Source organism: Lepisosteus oculatus, chromosome 7, assembly GCF_040954835.1.
Source record: "Lepisosteus oculatus isolate fLepOcu1 chromosome 7, fLepOcu1.hap2, whole genome shotgun sequence".
NCBI lineage: Eukaryota > Metazoa > Chordata > Actinopteri > Semionotiformes > Lepisosteidae > Lepisosteus > Lepisosteus oculatus.
In genome coordinates, this window is record NC_090702.1 from 276,608 (window position 1) to 289,572 (window position 12,965).

At 49.9% G+C, this 12,965-nt stretch overlaps 1 protein-coding gene across 2 annotated transcripts; it reads right to left on the bottom strand.

Annotated features, from left to right (window-relative positions):
- Positions 1–488: 488 nt before the first annotated feature.
- Positions 489–8,344, bottom strand: tspan4b (tetraspanin 4b). 2 transcript variants are annotated; one of them, XM_006633851.3, is made up of 8 exons: positions 7,571–8,344; positions 3,943–4,012; positions 3,066–3,257; positions 2,691–2,765; positions 2,176–2,271; positions 1,980–2,093; positions 1,520–1,603; positions 489–1,315 (listed from the first exon to the last, which is right to left on the bottom strand). In XM_006633851.3, exons 2-8 carry the CDS (start codon positions 4,009–4,011, stop codon positions 1,247–1,249), a joined length of 699 nt encoding a protein of 232 aa, XP_006633914.2. In that variant the 5' UTR covers position 4,012; positions 7,571–8,344; the 3' UTR covers positions 489–1,246. The 2 variants fall into 2 exon arrangements, with proteins under 2 accessions (XP_006633914.2, XP_015208853.2); XM_015353367.2 differs by lacking the exon at positions 7,571–8,344 and adding an exon at positions 5,515–7,075.
- Between the last annotated feature and the right edge of the window lie 4,621 nt (positions 8,345–12,965).

Here is a 12,965-nt window from a genome sequence, read left to right on the forward strand (position 1 = left end):
GTGACCCAGACTGGACCAGTGATCTCTGGACTGTAGGGGTACAGTGTGACCCAGACTGGACCAGTGATCTCTGGACTGTGGGGGTACAGTGTGACCAGACTGGACCGGCGATCTCTGGACTGTAGGGGTACAGTGTGACCCAGACTGGACCAGTGATCTCTGGACTGTGGGGGTACAGTGTGACCCAGACTGGACCGGCGATCTCTGTTCTGTAGGGGTTACAGTGTGACCCAGACTGGACCGGCGATCTCTGGACTGTAGGGGTACAGTGTGACCCAGACTGGACCAGTGATCTCTGGACTGTGGGGTACAGTGTGACCCAGACTGGACCAGTGATATCTGGACTGTAGGGGTACAGTGTGACCCAGACTGACCAGAGATCTCTGGGTACAAGAAAAATACCTTTAGCTAAATGTAATGAAGTTTGTAAGTCAACACAGCTGTTACTCATTATGGTATCCAAACTGAGAATGACAACTGACAAAGAGTGTCAATTTTTTTGTCATTTTATTGTTTTATATGAATGATAAAGAATTATTAATAATAAAGTATTCACAGCGAATGATATATCTAGGTAGGCTTACAGAGTGTGTGCTGGCAGGCTGTCATGAAGGCTCGTCCTGTCGTGCTGCTGGCGGGGAGCGAGAGGCAGAGTCCTGTGCGCAGCGAAGAGCTCGTTGCCGTGTGTGGGGGTGCCGGCACCCCAAGGGCAAGGTGTTCCCTGCTGGGCAGCCAGGGACCTGACTCCAGCCAGCAGGGGGCGACGTCTCTGGGCACAGCGCTGCTGGTGGCTCTCAGGGTCTCGGTGAATGAAGGCCGGTGAGACCTGCACCCTCCTGCGCGGGAGGTGGGGGCGCCCCCTGCGCTCATGAAGATCTGGGGCACCCCGGGGTGGGGGGAGTTAAGTTTCAGGGCTGGTGTGGCGTGAGCTGAACAGGGTCCCATGCACAGCATCGCTGACCATTAGGGGGCGCTATATATGGTCCAAGGCAGCTTGTGCCCAGCCTGTGCTGGGGGCCACTATTTGCCAGGGGCCCCGGCCTTCCCACAGCGCTGCCGGGACAGGCGGCTCCTCGGATGCAGCCCGCCCTCACACGGCGTTCAGAGAGAGGAAGGAGCTAAAGCCCACTCGGCCCCGCAGTGATCCAGGGGTCAGAGAGGGGTCACAGCCGCGACAGGACGGGGAGAGAGAGAGGGGGGACACACAAACACTCATCCCACCAGCAGTGACGAGCTCGGCTTTCTCTCAGTCCAGGTACTTCTCCGCTCTCAGGATCTGACAGTACATCAGCAGAGAGAAGCCCAGAGCCAGCACCTGCAACACAGACCGACAGACTGACTGCTGGCCAGAGCACAGGGGGCCACCGACAGACACAGCTGCACTGACAGGGACAGACAGAGACAGACACAGGAACACTGACAGGGACAGACAGAGACAGACACAGGAGCAGCTGCACTGACAGGGACAGACAGAGACAGACACAGGAGCAGCTGCACTGACAGACACATTCGGAGTTACCTGTACAATTCCGATACAGATCACGAAGACCAGGACAGGCTTGTTATTCTTCACCAGCCAGTCTTTTGCCTTCTGATAGCAGGCCTGAGCAAGACAGAGAAGGTGAGAAAAGCCCTGAGCCAAGAGCACCAGCCCCAGTTCTGCCAGACCCCCCTCTCATTGAGCCCCTGTCCTGAGACACAGACCCCAGCGAGCTGCAGACCTGCTGCCCCGCCCTGCCCCGCCCCGTCACCCATGACAACAGGGACCCCAAACAGCTCCAGACCTGCTGCCCAGTCACCCCAGACGAGAGAGACCCCAGCGAGCCCCAGATCTGCTGCCCCACCCCATCACCCCTGACGACAGGGACCCCAGCGAGCTCCAGACCTGCTGCCCCGCCCCCCCGTCACCCCTGACGACAGGGACCCCAGCGAGCTCCAGACCTGCTGCCCCGCCCCCCCGTCACCCCCGGCAGCCTCACCTCGTCCCAGCCGTCCAGACAGGGGTCAGCATCTCCGCGGCAGCAGGAGGGTGGCAGGGTGCTGTTCAGGACGGGGTGCCAGTCGGTCTTGTTGGACACCCCGCAGCACTTCAGCTGGAACAGAGCACAGACAGGGTGAGCGCCCCACACGGCCAGGACGAGGGGCCGCTGCCTCTGTCTCCAGCCTCCTCCTCACCATCTTCTGGACGTTGTCCCACGACCCTTTCAGCCCCTCGTTGTGTTTGTACTCCTTCATCCCCTCCTTCAGCTCGTCCTGCGCTTTCCTGTCCAGCTGAGAGACGGACAGGCAGATGGACACAGGTGAGCAGAGAGGGAACCAGTAAAGGGACAGACAGACAGACCTGGTCTCTGTAGATCTGCAGTGAGACAGACAGAGAGACAGACAGACAGACCTGGTCTCTGTAGATCTGCAGTGAGACAGACAGAGAGACAGACAGACAGACCTGGTCTCTGTAGATCTGCAGTGAGACAGACAGAGAGACAGACAGACCTGGTCTCTGTAGATCTGCAGTGAGACAGACAGAGAGACAGACAGACAGACCTGGTCTCTGTAGATCTGCAGTGAGACAGATAGAGGGACAGACAGACAGACCTGGTCTCTACAGATCTGCAGTGAGACAGACAGAGGGACAGACAGACCTGGTCTCTACAGATCTGCAGTGAGACAGACAGAGGGACAAACAGACTGACCTGTTCTCTGTAGACGTGCAGTACGATGGTCAGAGTGACTTCAGTGAGGACAAGGAGCAGCAGTATTGTGAAAAACTACCACAGGAAACAGGAAGGACAAGTTTTTATTGATCTCACATTGTGATCATCCTCATATGGAACCTCATAGTTATACACCATCATTATAGCTTTGTATTAATAATCTAGTATTAACAGTATGTCTATTGATAATCATCTCATGCATCATAACATCATATTAACAACAAGTCACTGTAAATGACTGTGAATCGTTTTTCAAGAGAAAAACCAGCACGCGATGCTTCAGGAACTCGTGATCTCACTGCAGTTACCCTCCTCAGCTCAAGGGGGCGCCAGGGTTATTGCGCCTCGACTCACCGTCAGCAGCAGACAGCGCTGCTCCTTCAGTGCCCCCAGGCAGCCCAGGAAGCCCGTCACCATGGTAACGCCCCCAGCCACCAGCAGCAGGCTGGCCGCGGAGATGGAGGGGAAGTAGAAGGGCAGGCTGGCGAAGTCCGCCTGGGTGAAGGACAGCCAGACCCCCACGCCAAACAGCCCGCAGCCGCCCAGCTGGACAGGGGACAGGGGACAGGGGACAGGGGACAGGGCAGGCTCTGTGAGAGGCTGAGAGGACTTCACGACGGAGATCCTGAAAACAGCCGGGCTCTGCTATTAGAATCACCGCGGTTAACCCAACAACAGTAGTGTCCTACCTGGGATTCGAACACACAACCTCCCAGTGGAGACGCTGTGCCACACTGGAGGGGTACAGTGTGACCCAGACTGGACCGGTGATCTCTAGACTATAGGGGTACAGACTGACCCAGACTGGACCGGTGATCTCTGGACTGGAGGGGTACAGACTGACCCAGACTGGACCGGCGATCTCTGGACTGTAGGGGTACAGTGTGACCCAGACTGGACCGGTGATCTCTGGACTGTGGGGTTACAGTGTGACCCAGACTGGACCGGCGATCTCTGGACTGTGGGGTTACAGTGTGACCCAGACTGGACCGGTGATCTCTGGACTGGAGGGGTACAGTGTGACCCAGACTGGACCAGTGATCTCTGGACTGGAGGGGTACAGTGTGACCCAGACTGGACCAGTGATCTCTGGACTGCAGGGGTACAGTGTGACCCAGAACAGGGGTGATTTAACCCCAGTATGTGTATGAATATTTCTTTCTCTGTTAGGTTGATGAGAAACAGAACGTGTTCAGGCCAGTGAGGAGAAACTAATTCCAGTGATACTTACCCAAAAGATGAGGTTGAAGATGAACATCAGATATTTAACGCAAGAGAGACACCCTCTGGACAGAGCCATCCTGAGAGAGAGGAGAGTAGGAAAACGACAGATGTTGAAGAGGGTTCATCAGGCCGGGCGAGTTCAGAACCAGCCTCCAGCTCGGCAGGATTCAGCAACACTGCCAAGCGCCCAGCAGAGCTCTTCCGAAACACAGCAAAGACAAACAGAGAAGCTTCTAATCACCAGGTAGGCCAGAGAGAGTCAGGACTGGGGCCAGTCTGGGCCAGCAGGACTCTGATCTCACCCTGCCTCTCTTCTGCAGTGAGCAGACTCACACCAGCAAGTGAGGATGCAGGGAGCAGGAGCTCAGGGGCACAGGGCATCTTTCCAGAAACAGTGGGGCTCAGATCTTTACATCAATTAACTACTAGTGACCAAATGGGCCAGATGGGTTGTTTGACTGCTCTAAAGTTTCTCATTTTCATTTGCTTGAGGGATTAAGGTAAAATGGTGTTAAATGGTCACAACAGCTCACAACTGCGATACTCCTGAGACAAACTAATTTCATCCCTTCAACAGAGAACAATGAGCTTCCTTCACCTCCTAACGCGGGTCTTGATTTTTCTGCAGTGATTCATCTGTCCTCCAGCCTGTCTCGGAGTTTTAAATAGAGCGGTGCGACCCCTGACCCCTCATTGTGTTGAGACAGGAAGTGCTGACAGGGTGTTGACTGCGTCCTGCTCTACTGCGCTGGGGTAAATCTGCTCGCCTTGGGCACGTCACTGGACTTCACTGCGCTTTCTCCCAGTTTAACTGCACCATCTTGTGCTTCCTGTGCTGCTGTAAATATTATGATGAAAGGTAGAAGAAAAATATGTATGTAGTGTTATTCAGGAATGTGCAGGTGTGTGTTTTTCAGGTGAGTATGTTCTTCAGGAGTGTGCGGGTTTGTGTGTGTGTTGATCAGGTGAGTGTTGTGCAGGTGTGTGTTGTTCAGGTGAGTGTGTGGGTGTGTGTGTTGATCAGGTGAGTGTTGATCAGTTGAGTGTGTTATTCAGGAGTGTGCAGGTGTGTGTGTGTTGATCAGGTGAGTGTTGATCAGGTGTGTTGTTCAGTTGAGTGTGTTCCTCAGAAGTGTGCAGTTGTGTGTGTGTTGATCAGGTGAGTGTGTTATTCAGGAGTGTGCAGGTGTGTGTGTTGATCAGGTGTGTGTTGTTCAGGTGATTATGTTCTTCAGAAGTGTGTGTTGGTCAGGTGAGTGGTTTTTAGGTGTGTGTTGATCAGGTGAGTGGTGTTCAGGTGTGAGCTCTCCAGCTGAAACATGTTAGCTTCAGTGCTCCTCTGCAGGTGCGCCCTAAGTCAGATTCCCACTCCAAGCCCAGTGCCCTCGTGAGGCTGTATGTACAGGGCCTCAGTCAAGCGTGATCCTGAAATTAATACAAATAATAAATGCAATATAATGCTCACTCATTTTGCTCACTCAAGTGATCATAAGTATTGGGAAACATTCACTTTTAGTCAGCTTCAACGTGTAAAATCAACATTTGAATAAATATAACTACAATACCTCATTGAACTCACCAATTTTCTATAATAACTGAGATGCTTTGTTACACCTCTGCTGCAACCAAATTCTTGGTATTCCCAACTTCCGTTTTGTTTTTAAGGATGCAAAATCCCTCCGTATGTTTCAGGTCATTGTTGTGTGGCGGGGTGGACTGCAGCCAAGTAAGAATGTATAAGTAATAAAACCCAACGCCGTTGTAAACTTGAGTTCATTCTGCCGCTACAGTGATCAGGACATTGGAGTGAGTCACTTCCAGAGGCAGTCATGACTTTACCTCCAGCAAGCTGTATCGAGGTGGGCAGACATGCACAAGACACAAGGGCACAAGACGATCTGCAGACCCTTGCTTTCTTTAGCCTTTACATCACTTTGGTGAAGGTTGATCTTGGGCTCTTCTGTCCATCAAACTTTGCTCCAAAACTCTCCTGACTCATCTTTGTACTTCTGAGCAAATTCCAGTCTGTTGTTTGTGTCCCAGGAGCTGATGAGAGGTTAGAACTTGCGGTGCAGTCTGTGCAATTCTGCTCTGTCCTCTGTGAACAGTAGATTCTGGCACCTTCGCCGCGGTGCTCAGGGGTGGTGATTTTACTGACAAGTATTTTAGTGTTTTCCTTGACAGCTCTGATACTTTCTATGAGCTCTGCTGTGTTTCCTTGTCTGATTGGTAATTATACCTGCGGTTTCTTTCTTCTTCAGCAGATTCCAAATTGTTGAGGAAGGAATGCACAGTTGTTCGGACTGAGCTTTTCTAACCTTCCAGCTGTACAAATGCCTGCTTTTATTTCACAGAAAACTCTTTGGTTTTCATTTTGTCTGCGAGCTAAGGACTCCAGACACTGAAGTCAGCCCAAGGCAGGCTGATCAGAGCTTCACAGCTCGTTTGTGAGACTAGTTACCCAACAACAAACACCTGAGCAGCAAGACACAGCTGTCAGCCCAGAACTCCTTCTCCTTCAGCATGAAGTAGCTCAAGACTATGTGATTAACTGCCTCTCGAGGGAAGCTGTGTGAGACACAATTGCCTCAGACCTTGCTGGCCAGTACTACTGAAGGGCACTGTGTGTCTTGAAACTTCATCAGTGCACAGACTGCACACCAGCGCTGCCCATATCTCTGTCTGTAACAATTTACTGCCCTGTCTCTCCTTCTCCTCTCACTCCTATCCCCCTCTCTCTCCTGTCTCCCTCTCTCAATTTCTATTTCAACACAACATCTACAGACATGTAAAGAAAAAACACATCATAGGACATTTACATACATCACACAACATCATTTTCTCTCTCTCCTCTTCCTCTCCTTTCTTCCTTCAGTTCAATTCAAGAAGCTTTACTGGCACGACCAGTGAATAAACCAGTGTTGCCAAAGCAAGTATACAAATACAATTAACACAAGATCTACAGACATTTACAATACAGACACAACATAATACATTCACATACAAACATGGAGCATTACTGGGAGACAAGCTCAATGTTCCTCAGGCTGGGACAGGAGATCACACACTGTATTATTATTATTGAGAGACGGGCTCACTGTCTGTTCCTCAGGCTGGGACAGGAGATCACACACTGTATTATTATTATTGAGAGACAGGCTCACTGTCTGTTCCTCAGGCTGGGACAGGAGATCACACACTGTATTATTATTATTGAGAGACGGGCTCACTGTCTGTTCCTCAGGCTGGGACAGGAGATCACATACTGGGCTGCCAGTTCAGCTGAGTTCCCTCCTCCCTCTCCTAATAGGACTGGGACCTGTTGTGATTCTGGTAGGTGTGGGAACTCTGGGATTATCTGTGTTAATTTGGGGAAGAATGTTTCTCTAATCCCAGAGTATCTGTCACAGTGCAGTAGGAAGTGCACCTCTGTCTCTATTTCTCCCCGCTGGCAGTGGGAGCACAGCCTGTCCTCTCTGGGCAGCCAGGTCTGGGTGGCCCGTTTCTCTCTCCTTTCCCCTCTCCTCTCTCCCTACTCTCTCTCCTCTTGTTCTCCTCTTTCTTCTTTCTCCTATTCCTCTCCTCTCACCCTTCTCTCTCTCTCTCATTCCCCTTGTCCCCTCTTGGTTTCTTACCTGGAGTGGGGAGAGCTCAGATTCCTGGGAGACGCGGTGCAGAGACTCGGACAGGCTCTGGAAAATTCCCGGATTCGGAGCACAGTGACGTCCCTGGCAGAGCTGCGGCTGCTCTGGTCTCCTCCCCCTGGGTCTCCTGGGTCTCTGGCTGAACTCCTCTCCCCTCTCCTCTCCTCTCCTCCCCTTGGGTCTCCTGTGTCCCTGGGCTGAACTCCTCTCCTCGAGTCTCCTGTCTCTCTGTGGTGAACTCCTATCCTCTCCTCGAGTCTCCTGTCTCTCTGTGCTGAGCCCCTCTCCCCTCTCCTCTCCTCGAGTCTCCCGTCTCTCTGTGCTGAGCTCCTCTCCCCTGTTTCCTGTCAGCCGGAATGTGACTCCTGCAGGAACTCCCTCTCTCTCCTGGCCCGGCTGCTCCCCCTCCTCTCCTCCTCTCCTGCTGCCGCAGCCTCAGTCTGCTTCAATACTGACAGCAGGCAGGTCTCCCCGCCGATGGCTTCCAGATGTGCCGGAGTCTGATCCCTGTCTCTTGCACAATACTGCCTTCATGGGGCACGCAGGAGCTCTCTGGGAATTCTTCCCCTCGGAACAAATAAAAAACTATCTGATCAACGCTCCCGAAAACTTCCCCGAGTCTCCTTCCGCTTATTTCTCTAGGTTAGAAAAGGGAGGAACGGATTCCGAAGAGCTCCGTCTCGGGGAGAAGAATAGCTCTCTCAGACCCCCCCGGCCCCCTGGAGACATTCCTGGGCAGCGGGCACTGAGGGAAGGAACTGGACCCCCTCCGTTTCCTGACCGTGCTGCCGGGGCGGAGAGAGGAAAACAGGCAGGGAGGAACCGAGAGAGAGAGGAGAGAGGAGAGAGGAGAGAATGAAGAAATTCAGACACTGTTGGACACATTCCTAAACACTCCATATCAAACAAACAAATTAGGCATAAGCTTGGCCACACAAAAACTGAATCACCTATTCCACAAACCAGCATCAAAATCTAAGCTAAAAACAACGAAATCAAAAAATTACTAAAAAACAAAAGCAAAAGAAAAGTAGTTTGATACAGAGTGCAAAAACATCAGAAATGTACTACGAAAACTCTCAAATCAAAAACGCAGACAACCACACAACACAGATCTGTGGCTCAGCTACTGTGAAATGGTTAAACTATACACAACGCTGAAAAAGAAAAGAAACACTTACATAAACAAACAACTTGCAGAAGTTGAGGAGTCACTAAATCAGAACTGTTTCTGGGAGAAGTGGGACAATTTAAATAAATCAAAACCAGAAGAACTGGGCATCCAAAATGGAACAATCTGGCAAACGTACTTTGAAAATCTCTATCAAAAGCTCCCAAATACAAATCAATCAGACCAAAACACCATTTATGAAAAACTCGAAACTTTGGAATTGGCTATCAAAAACAACCAAAACCCCTTAGACTCCCCAATCACTGAGCAGGAGCTACTGGACAAACTCCAGGCCCTCAGACCACGCAAAGCCTGTGGCCAAGATGGAGTCATCAACGAGATGCTGAGACACAGCAGCCCAAAGTTGCAACAAGCCCTGCTCAAACTCCTCAATCTCATCATGACAGCCGGATGTTTCCCCGAGGCCTGGAACCAAGGACCGATCACACCTATCTATAAGAGTGGAGATAGATTGATCCCAACAACTACCGGGGCATCTATGTGAACAGTAACCTGGGGAAGGTATTCTGCAGTATCCTGAACACGCGAATACTGGCCTTCCTTACCGAACACAATGTCCTGAGTCAGATTGGCTTCTTACCAGATCACCGCACATCTGATCACATTCTCACCCTACACACACTGATAGACAAACACGTCCACCAAAAAACAAAGGAATAATTTTTGCCTGCTTTGTCGATTTCAAAAAAGCTTTTGACTCGATTTGGCATGAAAGATTGTTTTACAAACTACTCCAAAGTGGCATAGGGGGCAAAGTGTACGACATCATTAAATCAATGTATTCAGAGAGCAAATGTGCAGTGAAAATTGGAAACAAAAGGACCAAATTCTTCACCCAAGGTCGTGGGGTGAGACAGGTCTGCAGCCTGACCCCAACAATGTTCAATATCTATAGCAACGAATTAGCAGGAATGCTGGAACAGTCTGAAGCTCCTGATCTCACACTCCACAACAACACATTGGAGCACACATCCAGCTACACATATCTCGGTCTCACCATCAGCTCATCTGGGAGTTTTGACCTGGCAGTGAAGGCACTGAGGGAGAAGGCACTCAGGGCTTTCTACGCAATAAGAAGGAGGCTCTTCAACATCAACCCACACACAAGAATGTCTGTAGATTTTATTTTACTTTTATTTTTGTTTTGTTTAATGTTAATTTGATTCTATTTGCTTTGGCAACACTGATTGTACCCATCAACCATGCTAATAAAGCACCTTGAACTGAAAAATACTGGCTTCAGCCATTTCAACTGCTGCGACTCAGGACGAAACTGCGAGAGTGACTTCTGGATCTGCACAGGGCCTGGCGGTGCGTGTAGAGGGGAGGGGGCAGACTGAGACAGAGGATCACAGGGAGTGAGTGCATTTATATCAACATTCAGATGTACTCTATATCTATATACTGTACATCAGACTCACGTTTTGCACTAAATATTTTTATGCAAATCTGTGTATATGCAGTCGGCCACGAAAAATAATTGAAAAATCAAAAAATGTGGGAAACTTCACAGGTTCAAACCTGGCGTGACACACTCCTGAGCTACAGAGCGTAGAGCACGGTGCCTTTTTCATGCAGGATCGCTCCCAACATGGATGCTGAACTGAAAACAATTACAAAGGGGGAAGGAAGAATAATATTTCATGTATTTTTCAGAATACGTTAAACTACACATACCAATGTGAAGAACTAAGAAGTAAGAGCTTTTCCTAACCAGAAACCATGGATGAAGAGTTTTAATTGAAGCACTGAATAAAACTAAACAAAACAATAATTTACCCTTCAAATAATATGTAGTCAGAATTCATTTTTTAAGTGTCCTGGCAGGTCTATACACCCTGGACTTCAGTATTTTCAGAGTTTACCGGGGATGTCTTCAGGGTGCTGAGCAATAGACGCAGGCAGATCTGGAATATTGCTGTCCGCAGACATCCACAGTGATCCCGCCCTCCGACCCGGAGCCCCGGGGCTGGGATCAGTGGGACAGAGATGTCCTTGTCCTTAGGTTGTCCCCAACGAGGAGCCGTCCACCCCATCTCGCTCGTCCGGGCACAGTCGCTGACTGACCGCCAAGATCCCAGCTGTGCTTCCAGTGGCTCCTCCCACTGCTGCTCTTGGCGGGTCCGATATAGCGCCCTGCGCAGCCCGGGCTCGTCGCTCGGCCCCTCCCTGGAACCGGACACACAACCTGGTCGCAAGCAGGAGGCGCTCTTGCCCCCCTCCACCAAGGCTGGACACGGGCTCCCGAGGGTGACCCATCTCTGGAGTCGCAGACACCACTCTTACTGGGGAAACAGTGCCCTCTGCTGAGCACCACTGGTATGACACCAGTGACTGCTTAGTCCCTGTTTACTGTACTGGACTCCAAAACACACCCTTCCAGGAATACCAAGTTTAAAACAACACATCGAGGACTCAGTGATCAACACAGTATTAACTTTAATTGGCTAAAACCCTCAAAATGGATCTGTACTGCTGATAAAACCCGTTACATCCTCAGCATTAAGACTTGCGACTTGTAAAGACTTCCCTTCACAAAGCCCCAGCATGGTGGTACACAGCCCCCTCATTCGGTGTCAGTCCAAACCTTTAGGAAACACATTCAGATTCAAGCCAAATAAATGAAAAAATAAACCATTATTACACTGAAGTGGGTGGTTTGCTTCCTCCTGGATATGTGTCTGTATGCACCCGTCTGGTGGAGCCTCAGGTGGATCTCGAGAAGACCCCGAGCTGGGACAGAGGACTGCCGGACAGGGCTGGGGGACTGAGGGCTGGTGGACAGAGCTTGGGGACAGGGACAGTGACTGAGGGCTGGGGTTCAGAGCTGGGGGGACAGGGACAGGGCTGGGGGAGAGAGCTGAGGGACACAACTGAGGGACAGGGACATCCTTTAAGTGGACAACGAAGTCCTGAAACCCCTCCTAGCGCCCCCTGTCCCAGAGAGCATCGCCAGAGAGCTCCAGGGAGACGAGCAGGGGTGTGATGAGTGCGTGGGGCTGTACTGTCCTCTACTGTACTGCTTCTATCACACTGTCTATATCATACTGCATTGAACCTATACTGTCCTGTCTACATTGTTACAGCACTATCAAAACTGTACTGTTAGTGTCTGCTGTAAATATTTTACTGTACCGTCTATATTGCAGAGCAACTATTGTACTCTATTGTGTAGTCTATACTGTCCCGTATTGGGCATCTGTATTGTACTGACTATTGTACTGTATGCTGTCTAGTGTACTCTCCATATTGTACAGTATGACGCCAACATTATACTGCATTGTACCTACATAGTAGTAATTGTCTTGTTACAGCATTGTACTGTCATTGTATTGTCTGCTGTCAATATTTTACTGTACTGTCTAAACTGCACTGTGGAAACCTGTACACTGCCAATGAAGTACTGTATTGTCACTGTACAACACTGGGTCTATACTGTTACTCTCCGTACGGTACTCTAAATATTGTACTGTTAGTGTAGCCATCTCTGTTACTGTACAATATTGTCTCTGTACAGTACCGCCTATATTGTACTACAGGCATGTGTGCAGTGCCTATATTGTAATATATCTGTACAGAACTCTCTATATTGAACTGTATTGTCTCTGTACAATATTGACTCTATATGGTTAGTGTATATGGTATTATGTATACTGTACAATATCATCACTGTATAGTACTGTCAAAACTGTCGTGGTCTATATTGTACTATGGGTATCTATACAGTGCCTATATTGTACTGCACTGTCTCTGAACAGTACTGTGAATATACTGTACTATATTGTTTCTGTACAGTTGTGTATATATTTTACTATATTGTCTCTGAACAGTACTGTCTGTACTGTTAGTGCTGTGGGGGTCCGTACAGCGTCTACACTGTGTTACGAACTATGCAAGTACAGTCATTTGAGCGGATGGAGAAGTAGGATTTAGTTAATAAAAAAGAAAGGTTTTACCTTCCTTGGAAACCTGTATTAGCCATGGTTAACAAAACAACGTTTCAGAGCAGCCGAACACAGTCCACAGGGGAACAACAGGGCAGCTCCTGGGCTGCTCAGTTTGAGTGACAGTGCAGATCCCAGTCGAAACCTCCCGCGTCAGTGAAGTCAGAACAGCGCCAGCGATTTACCAGCTCCCAGACAGGAATTACTGTCCCGTCTGCTCTCTGCGGTGTGCTGTCTCCTCTCCTCTCTG

Bases quoted from the DNA above. Each gene is read 5' to 3' on its own strand.
- tspan4b (XM_006633851.3), bottom strand. From the start codon at position 4,011: ATGGCTCTGTCCAGAGGGTGTCTCTCTTGCGTTAAATATCTGATGTTC. The intron at 3,258-3,942 runs GTAAGTATCACT...TCCCCTGTCCAG, and splicing joins TCTTCAACCTCATCTTTTGG to CTGGGCGGCTGCGGGCTGTT. The intron at 2,766-3,065 runs GTGAGTCGAGGC...TTCCTGTGGTAG, and splicing joins AGCGCTGTCTGCTGCTGACG to TTTTTCACAATACTGCTGCT.